At 49.7% G+C, this 19,357-nt stretch overlaps 1 protein-coding gene across 2 annotated transcripts in view; it reads left to right on the top strand.

Moving 5' to 3' along the window:
- Window positions 1-19,357, top strand: part of LOC126535307 (uncharacterized) — a 136,035-nt gene that overhangs the window by 51,056 nt on the left and 65,622 nt on the right. For both annotated transcript variants that reach the window (XM_055073108.1, XM_050182201.2), the window contains exons 3-4: window positions 61-123; window positions 11,177-11,251. In XM_055073108.1, coding sequence (XP_054929083.1) covers window positions 61-123; window positions 11,177-11,251 — 138 coding nt within the window. The remainder of the gene's footprint in view (window positions 1-60; window positions 124-11,176; window positions 11,252-19,357) is intronic.

Below are 19,357 nucleotides of genomic sequence, written 5' to 3'. Positions count from 1 at the left end.
GGAGTTCCAGAAACGCCTCCCTCTCTCTTTGCATAATGTTTGTTGAACTTTCCTTTACAGGAACTTCGTCGGGCGTGCGTCGTCGTTAGACTGTGTCACGCTGACACTCAGCAGTATTGGAAGGTGCGTAGCACACGCTGAGTCTCCTGTTGCATATGACCGCATTTCTTCTATTCTAGGAAGCCCTCAATTCGCCCACGCCGCTGTTATTGCACGACAAGCAGCATGAAATGCAATGTACTCAATTGTAGCACGCAACCGCATTTTTGTGGCACTGGATTAGATGACCAATTTTCAGCAATTGTGACCAAGTTCCAGTAACTTTGGCATGGAAATACAAGGTCTTTGAAGTCAGTTTTTTATTACTATGAAGTCGCTGCAGGTGCGATTTTCAAACCAGATGTACGTGGTGTCTAATAATGACAGACATCCTGCGCTTGCAAGGACTTCCAACACCCAGAATAAGGCAAGCACGGCCTTCGAAATTGGAGGAAGGGCTGCAATTTTGGGATGCTGTGCTTGGAAGCCAGATATTTCAGTTTTGGTATGGTACTTAATTGTAGCCTCCATGTCGTCTTTTACTTAACTGTACACAAATAAGGCGATCCTTATAATCAATGAAGTGTCGCATATTGTACTGGTACATTAGTAATCTGAAGCTTACTGCTCCATCTAGAAAAGCGAACACAATGAGTGGGAGATTTCTAGCAAACTGCCTCGCACTCAAACCGATTCAACAGGGTTATCTACATACTTTGCGTGCACTTGTGTGCTTCCCGTCAAGCGTGTGTGGTGCGCTGTTTTTCTACTACATATAAGAGCATCTGAGCCTGTCGACCCAGCATTGGTCGACACTGGCTCCACGAACTATTTAATTGAAGGAAAGTTTCGGTGACGTAATACTAGACAGCTTCAGGTAAGGGAACGCATGCGTTGGTGGACGCGAGCTCAATTCTGGGCTCTTCGCGCTCTTTTGTTCTCGCTTTCAGTTTTTATGCGAAGCATATTACTAGAGTTCAACCCAGCTCCTCAGGCGCGGCGGTGTCGCCTTCAATACCACGTGACACCGTGACGTCACGACAGAGGAGAAACGGGGCTCCAACTCGCGCCGTCGCTCGCGGCGTCGCGGCGATATATAAGCAGCTGCGCTTGTTTCTAGGTGGCTTTGGCTCAACTCTTGCAAGATGGGCTGGGTGGGAATCGAACCAGAGTCTCCGGAGTGTGAGACGGAGACGCTACCACTGAGCCACGAGTACGATGCTTCAAAGCGGTACAAAAGCGCCTCTAGTGAATGCGGTGTTGCTTTAGAAACGAGCTGTTTCTAAGGCTCAGGCGTGCGTCGCTTGCTCAGGCGCACATTTCGTTGCCACGCCGAACGCTGCGTTGCTCGACGCTCACCGCGTCCAATGCGGGGCGCGTAGTCGCTGCGCCGTAGCCCATTGTCTTACACCCTTTGGCGGGTCGACGGGAACGCTGTCGCGTTCCACTCTTGAAGGCGAAGCAGAGTAACGCATGAGTTGTTTCTTCGTCTAGCCGAACCAAATATAGCCAAGCAACAGCAGTTCACAGGCTAAACAGTGGTTCAACACTAAAATCCAGGGCTTAACCTTAGCTAAGCCACAGCCATTTTTTTTTTGTACGCCCAGTGTTTACCCTCGCCCAACGCTAGGGTGCGGCTTGAGTCCCCTAACCTGAAGCTATCGGCTCTCTTCGCGGAGACCATGCGTGAAAAAGTATAAAGAATTATACGAGTGGGCACATGTAAGTTCTGAAGCTCCCCCACCACGCGCCGGCGACAACCACAGCGGTCACTAATTTGATGGTTTGCAGAACGCGCACCTTTCTCCTATCCGAGAAGAGATAATAATAAAGTGAGGCTTTTTTGTGCAGTCAGACAATTTTCGTTGCCGTGATCGGTGGTCTTGGTTACTGTGCAGACTACTTTTTATTCAAAACGTCTTATTATTATAATGAAATAAATTTATTTATCAGTCTTATATTCTTAAATGCGGAAGCATTTCTGTGCTTACCCAACGAGAGAATCGTCACGTAAGACACAAGGGTGGGCTGGTCCGGGGGATGGGGCAATACTGGGCCGCCTCGCGGTGGAGGTAAAGCATGCTTCAAGCACTATGAAGTGTGAAGCGAAAAGTGCGTACATTCTTTGGAATTACGCATGTAATATAGATAGAGCCCGCAGCAGCGAGCGGCGTTACCTTTGTGCTGCCTGTCGCTTCAACGCGAACGAAGCGGCTAGAACACAGCGCGCAGAAACCTTTCAGCACGCGCCGCCCCCTGCAACTTTCGCAGATCGCTTTCAAAATATGCGCCAGTGTGTCGCCTCTCTTGAACGCGAAACAGCGAGAACACAGCGCTCGAAGCTATTATCAGTCCGCACACTCCGTCTGCATAGCAAATCGCGTTCAAGATATGGTCCGCGCGGCGCGAAGGCGCTAAAGTGTGATCCCAGCTTATAATGATTTGAACGTCATTAGCGCACCTGGCTCTGCCATCTGCATTAGTTTGCTCGCCTCATCAATTCACCTTGCGCTGCTGTTCGTAGAAGTTCGTGTTGAATCAGCGCTGTGGTATATTCCGGTCGTATCAAGTTTCATACCATTGATAATGACACTTGGCTGCGTGGAGATGAGCAAATGGTACAATGCTTACGCATACTTAGACAACTCCCAGAGGAGTTTCTGCGCAATAGCGTCTTTTTTTTCTGTCGCACTGTGCGGGGTGACATGCTGTGTTCAGTGGTGGTGGTATGGCTGATTTGCATGCGAGAGTGGCGACGCCGATAATAGGAAGGCGGAAAAAAGAGGCAGCAACGCGTGGTGATTGGTCACCGCTGGCAATGACGTCACAGGATGACGGAAGAACGCGGCTTGGATTGCTTGGCGTAAGCGCTGAGTGCGTCAAAATAATTTTAAATTATGGAGTTTTACGTGCCAAAACCACTTTCTGATTATCAGGCACGCCGTAGTGAAGGACTCTGGAAATTTAGACCACCTGGGGTTCTGTAACGTGCACCTAAATCTAAGTAACAGGTGTTTTCGCATTTCGCCTCTATCGAAATGTGGCCGCCGTGGCCGGGATTCAATCCCGCGACCTCGTGCTCAGCAGCCCAACACCATAGCCACTGAGCAACCACGGCGGGTGAGTGCGTCAAGCCACGATGGTGGAGTGGAGATAGTAAAGATGCGGCGGTTCGAATGATGCACAAGCTATCGGTCGGGCCTAAAAGCGAAGCAGACGCAAAAAAAAAAAAAAAAAAAAAAAATTCAGGGAGATTCTCATAGTAGCATTTGTATGATTTTTATGGGACTATAAAAGCGCGGCTGCCTTCGCAATCTTGGATTCGAATTTGCAGTCGCCGCGCTTTAGACTTATAGAAAGCATGCTTGAGGGAAGTCATTCAATGATGATGATGATTTGGGATTTTTATGGCGCAGAAGCCGTGCAGGCTATAATGCGCCAAGAAGACACGCAATCGCCGTGGAGTACGACATTACGAGGGAAACTTCTAGAACCTTCAAAGGGCCTGTCCCAATTTTGCGATGGCGTATTAAAGAGACATTTCCAACGTTCTCTTAGTAAGTAGCCTCTACCTTCGCTATAGCGTATGAAGCGTATAAAGTGGGGAAAAAAAATGCAGAAACTCTTTACTGGATGAGTGCAACGATGAAATGGGATGGCTTCTGTCCCGCGTGCCACACATAATACTTGGCTACGCGCGCGTATCCTCGAGCCAGTTTTTTGGATCCTCGTAGGCGTTTCCGTGGAAGCTCAAGGGAGATCAAGGCGACAAAAGAGTCACCTATGGAGGGCCTGGGTCTGCCATGTCTTGGGCACTCGTGGTAACCGGTATTCTTTCTAGTAGGAGACCAAATTCTGGGCTTAGGCCTAGTAGGCGACGGCTGGCGCGGTGAATGGGTGTTTCGACACGCGGAAAACGTCCTATAGGCTTGACGTATGGCTGCTGACAGGCATCCCAAACATTTACCCAGCATCTCCCCCACTGTCACGATTCACAAGCAACAGGAACTTATAAAACAGGGCAGAACACTTTATGTATAGGCAAACTGAAAACGATTATGCAGGGTCCTCGTCTTCTCTTCTCCAATGCACGAGATTTTGGCTTTCTCTACGTGCCGCAAATTGGATGTAGCAATATGAGGCCTTCTGGTGCGCCAGCGAATGGTGGCTGTGGTCCAAAACCCGGTCAGAGCCCAGAGCTGTCGAAAGCTATAGGCACATCCCAATGCATTTCAGATGGGATTTAACGAAACTCTGGAAAATAATGAAAGATGAGCACTAAGAGTTCAACACGTACCGTCCAGAATGAGTAATAGTACCAAGCGTCCATTCGTATTCACCCGTGCTGGTTTTGAGCGAGACGTAACTCGAGGCAGATCTCGAAGAAGGGACTTCTTCCGGAAATACAGACGCCCGAGGAATTCGTCGGCCAGGCTGCCGTGGAACGGCTAGCTCGCCGGCAAACGGGCGGGCAGGCGATCCAACTGTTAACCTGATCCACCCGCTCCTCCCCTTAATTCAAGCGTGGCGCTTTTATCGCCTTCACCAGCGTTTCTCGAACTTTTTGACGGAGTCGTGGTCGCATAGCATGAACAAAGGCTGGGAATCTTTTAGACATTTCTGTCTTTTTCGGCCGCGGCCATTGAAACGTCTTCCAGGAGCGTGGTGACTCATCCGTTGGCGCACGCTCGGGCTGTCGCCCTTCTTTTCTCGCTTTCCCCGCCGTGTGTCGGGGTGGGAGAGGGTGTTTCGGCATACTTGAAGCGCGTGGTCGTGAAATTCTGCACGTCGGCACGTGTGCGTGTAGTTTGGCCTTAAGAATCGGGTGCGCTTAGAGAGAGATTCTTGTTTGCGGAAGGAAAAAATTGGGGTTAAGTGCAGCGCAGTAACTGTCTCTCAGTTGAGGACACCTCAACCGCGTTGCACAAGTGGGAGAGGGAATTGAAAGAGGGGTGAAAGAGATGCGGCGGCGGCGGCCCGAACAGCGCGCGTGCGCAAGTTGGTGGCCTTCGCTTATGTGGCGCGGTGACGCGCCTAGTCGTGGTGAAGCAGAGCTTCCTGCGCGGCGATAGCCGCGTCGCACATCTGTCGCACGTTGCCGTCGATAGCTGGGCACTGGACCCGCAGGGCACGGAGTGCAGCCGCAAGAGCGGCTATGAGCGCGTCCCTGGGGTCGCTGCTCGGAGCCGTTTGTGGGCCGCGTAACGGCTCAGGAGCGGCCGTCTGGGTGCTGCGGCCATGCAGGGCGTCACTGTACGATCGGCCCTGCGGGGTGCGAGCAGACGCCGACGGAGCGGCTCTATGCGGCTCGTACGATGTGGCGCCGGCCAGCTCAAGCGCTTTTTTTCTCGAAACGGGCCGCTCAGACGAAGACAACAACACGGCCGCCTTCCTCTCGCGCTGCCACTCGGACAGCTCGGCTCTGTCGAAGGGTGTCGGCCACCGCAATTGACGCAGCGTGGCTTCTCCGCGGGGCAGTCTCCTGTAGGATGCGACTCACTGCAGCGGAGGCAACGGGCGTCGCGGAAACAGGTGGCGCCGGCGTGGCCGAAAACGCCGCAGCCGTCGCACTGAAGTGGTCGGGGCAGACGGGCACGAACGGCGCGCAGCTGCTTGAAAAGTCGCACGTTTGGAGGCACGATGCTCCCGACGAAAGTGACGGTGACGCTTGTGCCACTCCGTGAGCATGACAGCGCCGCGGCGGGTGCTTCCAGGTTTTCTCTCAGTGTGCGGGCGTCGAAAGAAGGGTCGACCCCATCAATGACACCCACACAGGAGTTGCTGTGCAGTGCCTTCGAGCGCACCGCCACGTCACCAATGACGCACACCTCGAGAATTGGCGCCGAGTCGGCACCGCGTGTCACGTCCACAGCCACCACGTTGCGACGGAAGTTGACACGAACGCCCCTCACGCCCGGCACGGCGGATAGCTGAGCGGCGACACCCTCCCGCGAGAGAGCCAGGAACGTGGCTCTGCGCTAGATGGGCCGGTAGAGGATCGTGATGGTGGTATCGTGAGCGACACCACCGTTAACCGGGGGGGAGGGGGGGGGAGGGGTTATGCGGCTCAAAGTCGACGAACCGTCGGAATCGGCGTCGCCTTCTGGCGGCGTTTTTCGGCTTTTCCGCTGCCGGCTGGCAGGCTTGGGAGTCCTCAGCGGCCGCGGGCGGCAGCGGAGAGTTCCTGAGCCTGAGGAAGTGCTGCCCTGTTCCCTCAGCAACTGGGGTAGGCGTTCTCGGCCGGCTGTGGTTGGAAGAGGGGCCGTCGACCGGATCCACGTGATCTCCGGGAGGAACCACCGCCGTCGCGCACGGACCCTCGTCTGGTGCGGTGGACTCCGCGGTGTTGAGCGGAGGCGACGAGCAGGCTTCCGGCGACGAAAACAAGGGGTTCTCCGGGCAGATAGGACTTGCCTCGGGTGAGGCGGTCGCGTCCGTGCGGGAGGACGTAGTGTCGGAGCCAATCATGCTTGCGGTTGGCAAGAAGAAGGTGCCGGCATTCTCGTCGGTGTCGCCGGTCGACGGGCAGCTGGCACTGTCGTCGGTGGAGGCAGCCGAAGTGGAGGCCTCCGCGGTGGTGTCCGTTGAAGCGGACGGCGCGGCGTGGTGGTCGCTGGCAGTCGTTTTCGGCGCATCAAAGGGAAATGCGCGGAAGGGAGTATCCAGCGCAAATGGGGCGCGCGTGGACGGTGTCGCGCTCACTTGAGGAGGCGGGCATGACGGCGCGGAACCCGTCGAGTCCGCCGAGAGTGCACGTAGCGTACGTGCTTGCAGCCCGTGCTTCCATCGTAAGGCAGGAGGCGATCTGCCGGAGCGTGATTCCCGTCCACGTGGGTGGTGCTGCAGGGCTCGTCTGGACGTCGGGCCATCGGTGCAGTCAGGAGTTTGCTTCGTCGGCCTCTTCCTCTGCTGCTTCTTCGCAGGGTCGCCCATGAGATGGGGCCTCCGTCTGTCGTGCGAGCCCTGAAAAGGGCTGCGCTCGTAAGCGCGGTCGAAGGCGGAGACGTGCGCGCGCGTGAAGCGGCGGGCGAGCCGTAGTCGTCGGAGCGAGGGGCGATGCGACCGCTCGCTTCGAGTGTCCTGGAACGTCTCTGCGCTTAGATGCTTGGCGCGTTTTGATTTGGCCTTGCCGAGGCCGCAGTTAGAACGCAGTCGAGCGGTTGCGCAGACAAGGAACACGCGCACAAAGTCGTTTCACGAAAGGGACTATAATGCTTGCGCATTCCCACGCCTAAGCAGTATTAAGCGTCCCTACTGAATTTTTATTTGATACACTCATTGTATATACTCATGACGGGGCGCACCTCTTGCTCCTTGGCTGCGCCATCACGCATGTAATGACACACGCACTCCCTCAGTCGACCAGGAGCGTGGAGCCGCCATGGGGTCGGGGAAGCGTGCTTGTCTCGCGCCCGGGAGGCCGCTGTTCGATTCGCATCCAGACCGGTATTTATGAAATATTCTTTTGAGAGCCATTATTTACAATGTTTGCAGAAACGTCCCTGAGAAATTTGAAGTCAATATGAGCATTGTTTCACGTGGTGTTATTATTTGTGCCGGCGGCCATTTTTGGCACCATGTTTCTGTCACGCTTACTACGCCGGCGGATTCTCGCGTAATTGCGCATAGAATGGTTTCACATTATAACATGTGTTCAGTCCTTCAGAACGCTGAATCGGATTGGTCAAGCAGGCGTGCTACTGAAAAATAATCTCTGCCGGGAAGTGTTTGTTTTGCAGGTGATAATACCAGCGAAGCACACGCCTATGCATTAGCAAAAATTGCGCGCATAAGAGTGTTCTTATGTGTCTATACCGCACCCCCTTATGGCTCACAAGATGATGTTTGAGCCAACTAATACACCCATTTGAAAGAGTAATCTTGGTTCGGTATCCTTTCCTGCACTGTGTGTTTTGCCAACATGCCCACTATATTTCATTTTTGCCCCCGACAATATCTTTTATCCTATTACTGCCCTTAACCTTTCAGACATTCAGGAAAGTAATGCCGAAGCGTTTTCCAAGACGGTTGTAAAATATAGAGGGAGAAAAAGTGCCTCGCAGCCTCGATTCGAAGTATGGACCTGCAAAGTGGCAGTCGAAGCTGTAACATCGCGATCGCTCCACTGGCACAACCAGAACGAATAAAACAGTGCTTTGAGATAGCACCAGCGCTTCCACCTGCTCTCGTAGGCCTACGCAACGTTCCTCAGTGTCTGAGTTCAAAAATAAGCTCGAAAGTTCAACAATTTAAGCTGATACAGCAGTAAGAGACGAAAGGCAGGAAGGAGAGGAGGAGACGAAGCACTTATGCCTCCGCACTTTGCGACCCGGGGCGTTCCGCCTCCACAAATAATGCTGTGCTCTTATCAGTTGTGGAATGGCGCACTGCGCCTGCGAATGTTTATTCTGACCAGTACTGCACGAATGAGCGCAAGACACACTGCGCATAATACAGCGCCACCACAATGCTACACCAACATGCGCCTGAAGACCTTTCTTTGGCTAACACGCTGTGATACGCCGGGCCATCGGCTGCTGGTCTATGAAACAACACAAGTCTCAGATAACTTAAACACAGCCAGTGGGAAAAAGCGAAAGGCAGGGTGCAAAATGAAGCAAAAAGCTATGTCTTTGCACATCCCCAACTGGGACACCCAGTATATGAAGTAGGAGGTGGACATCCATTCATGCATTGTCAACTGTGAACGAATTAGGTGCTCGAACAATAACTTGGTGCTGACCGCTGGAAATAGTTACTTACCACATTTTACTTGCATAAAATATTGAAGTGCTGAATTCTATTCAATTCCGCAAGGTCAATGTTTCAGTTAAAACACCGTTTTATCATCCTAAAATAATGAAAAGCTACCCGAAGGGTACTTCGTTAACCGATGTATCCATTTAAAAAAAACTTCAGGAAGAATTAGGGTGCAGGTATGGTATTTCGTCAGTCAATGCACTCTCAAGGGCGCAATTTTTCTTAGTGTGATAATCCGAGATAATATGATAAAGCTATCGCAATCACTCGCACTTCGTCAGTTGTCATAGAGAGGTCATTCATGTGCTTTGTCGTTACAATGTACCCGGTGGCATCATCCGCACCTTGTTATCTTATTCTCTTATCAACGGTGGCTGATAAAAAACACGAGCGAGCGAGATGAATCCTTAGTAGAGGTGTGGGAATAACGATTTTTGAAACGGAATCGAATACGAATCAAAAAGCGCTAGAAGCGAATGGAATATAACAGAATATCTATTTTTCGGAGAATGAACAATCGTTATGGCACCTAGTATAACATATCCCAGCATTCTCAACGTTAGCAAGTTTTGATCGTTACATAGCAGGTTATGAAGCATTGTTTATTAGGCGACTAAATGGAGAACTATACCCAGATTACTTCCTGCATGCGCCTTTTTGCCGATGACTGCATAATCTACCGTCCTGTTCATACGACTCACGACCACTTGAAACTTCAAGCAGGTCTTAACCTTATCGCTAACTGGTGTAGCAAATGGCTCATGACACTAAACTTTACAAAGTGCGAGGTGACGTGCTTCAGCCGAAAATGTGTAAATTCTAAATATTCGTATTATCTTAATAACACTATGCTTTCCCACACTTCATCATATAAGTACCTTGGTCTTGTTCTTACAGAGAATCTTTCATGGGCCCCACACATCACTTCTACATGCGCCAAAGCATCACGTTCTCTTGGCTAGCTACGACGCAACTTGCGAAATGCCCCGCCAAACATTCCAAAACTCGCTTTCCAAACATTCATTTTGCCACAGTTAGAATTCGCCTCCCCATTTGGTCCCCTCATCAAAATTACCTAATAAATATGACGGAAATGATACAAAACAGAGCAGCCCGGTTCATATGCCGTAACTACAGTATAAACTCAAGCATAAACTCAAACTCAAACGTAAACTCAAACTAGACCTACTGTTGCCGCCATTAGATATCCGCCGCAACATCGCTCTTCTGTGCTTATTCCACAAATATATTTACACTAAAAAACGAACCCGGTTACAACTACAAATGCCCCACTCTTTTTCACGCAGATTACATAATCAGTTCAGTTTCATGCGCATATACGGTAAAACAAATGCATTTAATTCATCTTCACTACCACGTGCCATTCGTCTCTAGAATGACCTCCCTGATTACATAGCCTCCATATCTAATCCCGACACGTTCTGCTCTCAGTTACTCATGCTTTTCCCATTTAATACCGTTCACGAGTGACCAATCTAATGTATGTTATCGTGAATTTTTGCCATGTTGTATGTCATTTTCATAAACGGTATTCCTTTGCTCTGTTAACAGTAACAAATGTTCGTGTGCCTTCAGATATTGCTTTGTATGCCTAGTTCCTTCAATATTCTGTAACACGGTAATCTTTTTATAGCACTGTTCCTGTTGGAAATTTGTACTTTTTATACATTTACTGTTTAATATGCCCCCCTTACTTTAGGCCCTGCCATAGGGCCTGTAAGGTTCTTTTGAATAAATAAATAAAAAGCAGCAGTTTCGTTGCATGCTCGGAATGTAGAGGGGGATGTGCAGCCTGTGAAGCACGGCTACCTATGTGGCGCAGCCAGCTCCACTTCGCAATTTCTCATGTTTTAGGTCTATTCTATGCCCGCAAAACTATGCTATACTATACTTTAGTATTCTGTGCTATCTTTGGCATAACACTAATTTTCTCTTTCTATGCTATCTTTATTTCGGCGCAGTCGATGCTCTGAAGTGTTCTGATAGTATTCTAAAAATATTCGCATTTACGAAAAGAAACTATTCGATTCAAAGACTGAATCGAACAGGAGACTATCCGATTTGTTGTTCGAACGTCTGAACTATTCGCACATCCCTAATTTCTACTTTAACTGTCTATTGATGTCGTCGGCATTGCACTGAGTGGAAAAAGTATAGCTATTCAAGCACTAGCTTTCAAGCCAGCGAATCGTTGTTGCAATGAATGTGCGTCGTAAAGAGCAACGGCCAATTTCTAAATTGGGGTTTAAAGTGTGTTGGGTTGTATTTTCGTAGTAAGATATACGCTCCAGTGAGTTTCTTTGAACACGTGCCGTATATGTCCAATTCAATACTTGCTGTTCTTGTTATTTTACAGAACAGGACTGCCTTCAATAAAGCCATGGGGGATTGCATGCTCAAAGCAGGCAGTTACTTCGACGCAGTGTACCCGGTGAGAGCATAAGAAAGATGTGTGTCATTGTATACACTTATAGTTTGTTTTCTCCAGCAATGCATCGAGATCAGGATGCAGTGTTACAGTTATTTCAATGTTCTCCAAATTGACTAATTACAATGTGTCCTATCTGGCGCCATGTGCCTAGTCTACATAATTTTATGCTTTATGCTTTCCTTTAGGAAGAACAAAAAATGAGCTTGTAATTTAACTTATATTGGTTTCTTCACATGTGAAGTAACAATATCGTCGTGAACTCTGTGAATATCAATATTAATTTCGCACGATCCTTAGACATCGGAGAGCAAATTTGGCAGCAAGGTGAAAAGCGGTGACTGGTGTGGCCATTGCAAACACTGATGTGGTGACATTTCAAGAGGAAGGAGAGCAAACTGGTGGCAACAAACACTTTCGCTCATCAGGCTTTGCCGTTTTTGCACTAAGAAAGCAGGCAATGGCCGTAACGAAAATCCACTGGCTGCTTCGCAAAGACATGACCTTACAAGCCAACTCTCGTTGGTATCCGACCCCACAGCCTCCACGTGACGCTTGCTGAACTCTAGCTATTGTGAAAAAAGAGCGTTGTGTCCTTCAACTTTTTGGGGACTATGTAAAGTAAGCGTAAACTAATGTTGGGTGATATAACGTAAAACTATTCCAATCTGTTTCTATTCTATTTCCACTATTAGCCCTCCGCAATCGGTTAAAACTTTTAGGGCCAATGCCAATAACCCTTGTCTGCCACACGTATTAATGAAAACTCGCGAAACCCCTCTATCTAATGATGGCGCCTCCACAATGCGTATGCATGATTAGGGGGAACAAAAGAAAAGAAGTGATCTCGACTCATACCCTTTGTGGCCGCTAAGGTTCTGTTATTTGTCAAAAGTTTTCGCGCCTCGCCCACATCCCGTGCCTGTCACGCGACGTCAGAAAAACGCGAAAACCCACTGCATCAAAGTGACGTGTGACTTATACCCCTGTCAAGCGCGCATGTTAAGTGCACTTATGGAGAGCGTCACTCGGCTTAAGTGCACTTTGCCAAATCTAAACGTCGCAAGTGCAGTGTCACTTGAAGAAGAGTGCACTCCGGATGGAATGCGTTCACGAAACACACCTTGCTGGCCGAGTACGTAGCCTCGCCGCCAGCAGTTTCATTGCTACCACGCGCAATGCATACAAGAAGTACACAGAAGTTCATTTTAGTTGTTGAACCGCTTTTAAGCAATTAATCAGAAGGGAACTCGCTCATGTCCTGTTCTGGCAACATCAAATGCCGCCTCGACGCACGCCGCCATATTGTTCTGGACTGGCTAGGCATTCGTCTCGACCGACATTCACTTGCAACGATCTTGCATTAAAACTATTTTCGTTTCTTGTAGAGAAAAAATAAATTAGGTTTCTCTTTATTTATAACACAACCTTAGACAATCACTTCACAGAAGTTTCTTTTCTCTTCAGTCTACATCTTTATAAAACGCGCTCTTAGTCTATCGCCATATTTCTTTTAATGCGAGTGTCCTATGCTTTCCCGTTTTCACCGCATTGCCTAAATTGACACGCAAGGTCCCGAAATGCACCCAACGTAAGTGCACTTAACTTTCCCACCTAACAGAGGGATTAAGCGACTTAAGATACTACATAACATGCTTTAGTATGTCGAAGAAAACCGAAACGATTTTTGAATAGCGGGACACTTTCGGATTCCCAAAGGAAATGAAGATAACTTGAGCCAAAGTGCGAAAAAGCACGAGGACACCAGAAGCCAACGAAGACCCAGCGCAATTAACAACAGGATTTTTATTGCACATGCTTAACCCACGTATACCGTAGTACAACCGGAAGAAAAAAAAAAGACCACCGTCGCAACATAGATTTCTTTTCGGCGAGATCATCCACCGTTGGCCGTTCCGCGATGGCAACGTGTGGCACAGATGGGCAAATTACAAGGTTATCGTTTCTAATCATTTCGAGTGCTTCAGTGATCCCCCTAGTGACTTGATCTGCGTTTCTAGACATCAGTTGTGATTTCTCACACGAGTGTTTAAAGCCACAACGCGAGCATGTGCGGCTAGTTGACTACTCTTTACCAGATTATTAACATTGTTGCAATGTTCCCGTAAGCGACAATTGAGGCACCTTCAAGTTTCACTAATTTATTCCTTCCAGCAGTCTAAAGGAATACAGCACATCACTCCTTCCATGCACGAAGCATACACTTCTCAGTGTTGTTATTGCGGTTATGGCGCCTCTTTGTGGTATTAACGTTCGCACACAAACCGCACAATTTCAAAAGGGCTGCAAGGACGACGTCAACGCCAGCATGATTCCCAATTTTCTTGATATTTCGACACGCAGTACCAACTAGCCCATCAGTCGCCGAGCAGACATTGAAGATGTCTGCTCGCCGATTTCTCGGGCGCTGGGTCCTTGAAGGTGCAGACGAGCGGGTATTTCTTACGTATGGCAAAAATGAATTTTCAAACGGAACATCAAGCGACAATTAGAATCTATTCCAAGTGAAACACCACGCACTCATTTAGCCTGTAGACGCACACGACGTAGTTTCGGGAAATAATGTTTGTTCACCTCGTTCTAGTCTTTTATGGTTTCTAGCTCGACTTCAGCAAGTACTGTACTCCTTGACCGACAGTACTTTTCAGTCGCCGAGACCTCAATTTAGCTCGGTACATTACAGAACAAAGTAATGAAAACGCTGTTTGCACAGCTGATTAAATGTTGCCACAGTGGCTGTCATCTTGCAGGCCCTTAGCGACAGGAAATGGTTGCGGAATTAACGTTTCTGTTGCTATGGCTTAAACTGTTAGAGAGCTTGAGTATATTTCGAAGCATATTCGAAGCTTAATTGGCGTTGAAAGGCTATAAATCATTTTTCGTTTCAGTAGCATGCAACTGTGCAAAATGCCTTTCTGTCGAAAATGAGAATAAGCGCAGCGGTTCTCGTGCAGCAATGAAAGGTTGAAATTTTTTTCCTGAATGTTTTCACTGATTCTCCTACTGGAACCACAGCCAATCGCGCACACCGCAGCGCAAAAGCCAGCAACTAAATGCCTCTTGAAACGCTTGTTCACGTAGTTGTCACGAACGGTTGGTGATGAGGCGCTCTGGGATGTTGAGGGCTTAACTTTCTCATTTAGCCTGGCTGTTGTTGCCATTCCGCACCCTTGTTAGCAGAAAACGTTCTCGATTCTTTTGGACGTGTAGACGACATGGCGTTGCCAACTATTCTTCGCTTAGGATTCGATTTGGTAGGGCTTCTAGCGTCCCGCTGCAAGGCGCTACAATCGCCGAGAAGTCACTACAAGCTAAGCAAGGTGAAGAAGACCATTCAGGAACGCCGGTGCCACTCTACTAACTTCTGCCTCTAACGTTGCGCGTCGGCGTGTCTTGGTGTTGCTCGGACCACTTGCAGACGCTGGCACAAGCATCCTTCCCCGGTGATCCACTTCCGCTACCCTAATTTGGCCTCATTAAATCCCTCTCCACTTATACGGACTCCTCGCTTTCCATAGTGGATAAGAAAAACATGTCAGAGTAGGCCCGAATTATATTTTCTATAAACGAGACAAAAGTGCCCACCTATTTACGAAAAGAGCGCTTCCTTGAGCTGTTCAGAAAACCTACGTTGTTCAGAAATTTTGGCTCAAGGTCTCTTGAAGGTTGCCGACAACGGGAGCAAAAAGCATTTCCTGGTTACAGATTCCGTTTTGTTTGGCATGCTAATGCATCTTTAGTGCGTACGCGTCACCTTCACGTGGTTAGCATTCTCGGTTTTGGGGCCTTGCCTGAGAGACACGCGAAGTGGGGGTGGACCAAAAATTATTTGACCAATCGAGGAGGGCTAATGGAACAAACGGAATAGAAATAGTTTGAGATATCTTTGAATTATAGTGCCCATGAATAAAATGCCGACGGAATTAACCTGCAGTTAAGATATTCGACAACCGATGGCTGTGGGGGGCTGCTATCATTGTACTTTGAATATCACTTGCTTTTATGGGCACAAGTTCCGCTAATGAACAGTTAAATTTATAACTCAAGGTTTCGCACCTGCTATGCTTTTTTCCGTTACTATAACTTACAATCTGGAGGAGGTGCTTCGTTGTGTACCGGGCAGCCCTGCAAGCTGTGAGCAAGGCCCAAGCCGTGGAGACAGCGTCAACGTCGCCACGGACCAGCCATGTAGCCCTCTGCTGCAAGAATTACTGTGTGATTAAGGACTTCTACCCAAGAAGACCATGAATATTATGATCATATTGTTGCGGGAAGAAAGCAGGTTCACGAGTGTAAAATAACGTATATTTACTAATTGTGTATATGGCGTTAAGGCCACTGCGAGACTTCGTCTTCCTCTAGTCCAATTCAACTTCTTCCTTCACTTCACCGTAACATCACCCTCCTGGCGGGGTAGGTCCGTCCCGGGGCAAGTTATACAGCCTCACTTAATGGGGGGACACAGGGCTGAGCTTGGTGACGGGAACAACATCGCTGGTTACGCTGGGAGGCACTGAAGGCTGGTCGACTGGAGCGATCTCGTATGTCACGTCGGACAGTTGGCGTAAGATCTGGTACCGACCAGAATAACGGGAAAGTGGTTTTTCCGACAAGTCGACGCGACGTGAAGGCGTCCAGAGAAGGTCAAGGGAACCAGGTGAAAAATGGTGGTCTCGGTGCGGAAGGTCGTAGCGTCGCTTTTAAGAAGCTTGCGAGACTGTGAGGCAATGACGGGCGACATCTCGGGCCTGGGCGGCTAAAACAATAGCATCGCGAGCGTAACCAGTGCTGGGTGATTGTACTGCGGAAGGTAGCAACATGTCGAAGGGCAAGGTGTGGTTGCGGCCATACAAAAGGAAAAATGGTGAAAATCCGGCAGTGTCCTAACGGGACGAGTTGTACGCGCAAGTGTTGTATGGTAAAGCGACGTCCCAGTCGCGGTGATCGTCGGAAACGTACACGGCGAGCATTTCAGTGAGTGTGCGGTTGAGTCACTCGGTGAGGCCGTTCGTTTGAGGGTGGTGTGCGGTAGCAATCTGGTGTTCTCTAGAACAAGAGCGGAGCAGATCATCGACGACCTTCAATAGAAAGTAGCGGCCGCGATCTGTCAGCAACTGACGAGGGGCGCCGTGGTGCAGGGTGACGTCTTTTAGTAATAAGTCGGCGACATCTGTAGCGCAGCTGGTTGGCAGCGCTCGTGCGATGGCATATCTAGTGGCATAATCGGTTGCTACAGCAATCCATTTGTTCCCTTTGATGGAAATTGGAAACGGGCCAAGGAGGTCGAGGCGCACACGGATGAAGGGCTCTGTAGTTATATCAGTTGGTTGAAGCAAACCAGCGGGAGGCATAGCAGGCGTCTTCCAGAGCTGACACAGGTCGCAAGAAGCGACATAACAGCGCACAGAGCGATAAATGCCGAGCCAGAGGAAGTGGCGCCGCAGGTGGTCGTAAGTACGAGTGATGCCGAGATGTCCAGCGGAAGGAGCGTCGCGAAGTTGCGGGAGCACGGCGAGTCGAAGGTGCTTGGGGACGACTAGGAGGAGCTCTGGGCCGTCAAGGAGAACGCTGCGACGGTATAAAATTCCATCGCGCCAGGTGAACATCCGAAGGGACGGGTCATTGGGCGAGGAGCTTTGGCCTTCCATAAGTGTTCGAAGAACAGGATCATTGCGCTGCTCGTCACCAATATGGAGGAAGCCGGAGAGGGATAGGACACTGATGTCCGAGTCTGCATCGGTATCGTCCGGTTGATCCACGGGATTGCGTGACAGGCAGTCAGCGTCTTTATGCAGGCGCCCTGAGTTATACATAATAGAAAATGTATATTCTTGTAGACGCAATGCCCAACGTGCAACTCGTCCAGTTGGGTGCTTCAAAGAGGAGAGCCAGCAGAGGGCGTGGTGATCGGTTACGACGCAGATGCTCCGACCGAAAAGGTACGGTCGAAATTTCGCGACCGCCCATACGAGCGCGAGGCATTCTCTCTCAGTAATGGAGTAATTTCGTTCGGACGTGGAAAGAAGGCGGCTAGCGTAAGCGATGACACGGTCTTGGCCCTGTTGACGCTGAGCGAGGACATCGCCGATGCCATGACCACTCGCGTCAGTTCGTACTTCAGTGGGCGCAGAAGGGTCAAACTGTGAGAGAATCGGGAAAGTTGTAAGCCGCTCAATCAGGGTAGTGAAGGCATTCTCCTGTAGTGGGTCCCAAGAGAAAGAGATGTCTTTCTTAAGAAGGTCCGTGAGAGGGTGAGCGATGTCGGCAAAATTTTTCACAAATCGCCAAATCGCCAAATTTCACAAATCGTTTGTTGAACAACGTACAGGAAAATTTCGCACGGCGTGAACTTTCTGTGAATTAGGTTGGATACCGGCGGCGTTTACGAGATGGCCAAGCATGTTAATTTCACGGCGACCGAAATGGCACTTGGAGGAGTTTAGCTGAAGGCCAGCCCTGCGAAACACGGAGTGTGTGGTTGTGAGGCGCCGGAGGTGGCTCTCAAAGTTCGGTGAAAACACAATCACATCGTCGAGGTAGCACAGGCATCTATACCACTTCAAGCCGCGCAAGAAAGAGTCCATCATGCGATCGAATGTAGCTGCATAATGTAGCTGCATAATGCAAAAGGCATGACTTTAAATTGGTACAGACCGTCCGGTGTGACGAAGGCGGTTTTCTCGCGGTCCATCTCATCGACGCTAATCTGCCAATAGCCGGAGCGGAGGTCAATTGATGAAAAGTATTGCGATCCTTGAAGGCAGTCAAGGACGTCATCAATGCGAGGCAGTGAATAAAGATCCTTCTTTGTTATCCGATTGAGGTGACGGAAGTCAATGCAGAATCGCCACAAGTTGTCTTTTTTCTTTACTAAGACAAACGGTGATGCCCACGGGCTACTGGAAAGTCAATGATGTCCTTGTCCATCATCCTGTCTACTTCTTTCTGTATGATGGCCCTTTCTGTTGCGGATACGCGATATGGCCGCCTATGAATGCGGCTGGCGTCACCGGTGTTGATACGATGCGTGACAGCAGATGTCTGGCCAAGTGGATGGTCGTCCAAGTCAAAGATGTCCCGATAAGATGACAGGAGGTGACGAAGAGCTGTTGTTTGCTCGGAAGGAAGGTCAGGGGCGATCATCTTAGAAAGATCGTTTGGAGGCGTCGAGTACGAAGGAGTGGGTGACAAAGGTCCGTTCGTACTGAGAAAGGATTCAGAGGTCAAAAAAGAAATCTGAAATTCTTCCAAAGGAGTGATATGCGCTATGGCGATACCGTGTGGCAGCACATGTGACGAAAATCCAAAATTGAGGAATGGCACGCGAGCGCAGTTTTCGCGGATCCGGATTAAGGTGCTCGGTAGGGCAATATTGCGCGACAATACCACGTCAGTAAGCGGCGACACGACGTACTCACCATCAGGTACGGGAGGACAGGGCGTCAGGAGGACATTTATAGCCGCCTGTGGAGACAGCCTTGCAAATTCAGCAGAACATAAGCGGTGTGAAGCACAAGTGGTTGCGTCGGCAGGAAGCGGCAGATCCAACTGTACAACACCTGCGGAGCAGTCAATTTGGGCAAAGTGGTTCGAAAGGAAGTCGAGGCCGAAAATTAGGTCGTGTGGACAGTGTTCAAGGACGATGAATAGAACAACGGTATAATTGCCCCCAATGGTCACACGTGCTGTGCACATTCCAAGGACAGGTGACGTACTCCCATCGGCGACTCGCACAGTGCACGGTACGGCGGGTGTCAGAACCTTTTTGAGCCTTCGGCGGACAGCAGCGCTCATAACTGAAAGCTGCGCTCCTGTATCAACCAAAGATCTAACATGAACGCCATCAACTTCAATGTCCAGTAGGTTTCCACATGTAGGCAGGGTGAACAGAGGATTTGTGGGCCGGGTCGGAGTTGCAGCTTCACCTGCGGGAGCTGCACCGCCTAGTTTCCCGAAGCGAAGCGGCCGGTAGCAGAAGGGGACAAAGAGCGGTAAACGAGAGGGGAACGGGACCTACGACCTTGCGGAGACGGGGAGCGGCTGAATCTTGGTGGAGCACTGTCGGCGTTGATGTTCCTAGTCGGCGTA

Source organism: Dermacentor andersoni, chromosome 7, assembly GCF_023375885.2.
Source record: "Dermacentor andersoni chromosome 7, qqDerAnde1_hic_scaffold, whole genome shotgun sequence".
Lineage (NCBI taxonomy): Eukaryota > Metazoa > Arthropoda > Arachnida > Ixodida > Ixodidae > Dermacentor > Dermacentor andersoni.
The sequence above is the reverse complement of the archived record's forward strand: the minus strand, read 5'-3'. Positions and strand labels throughout refer to the sequence as shown.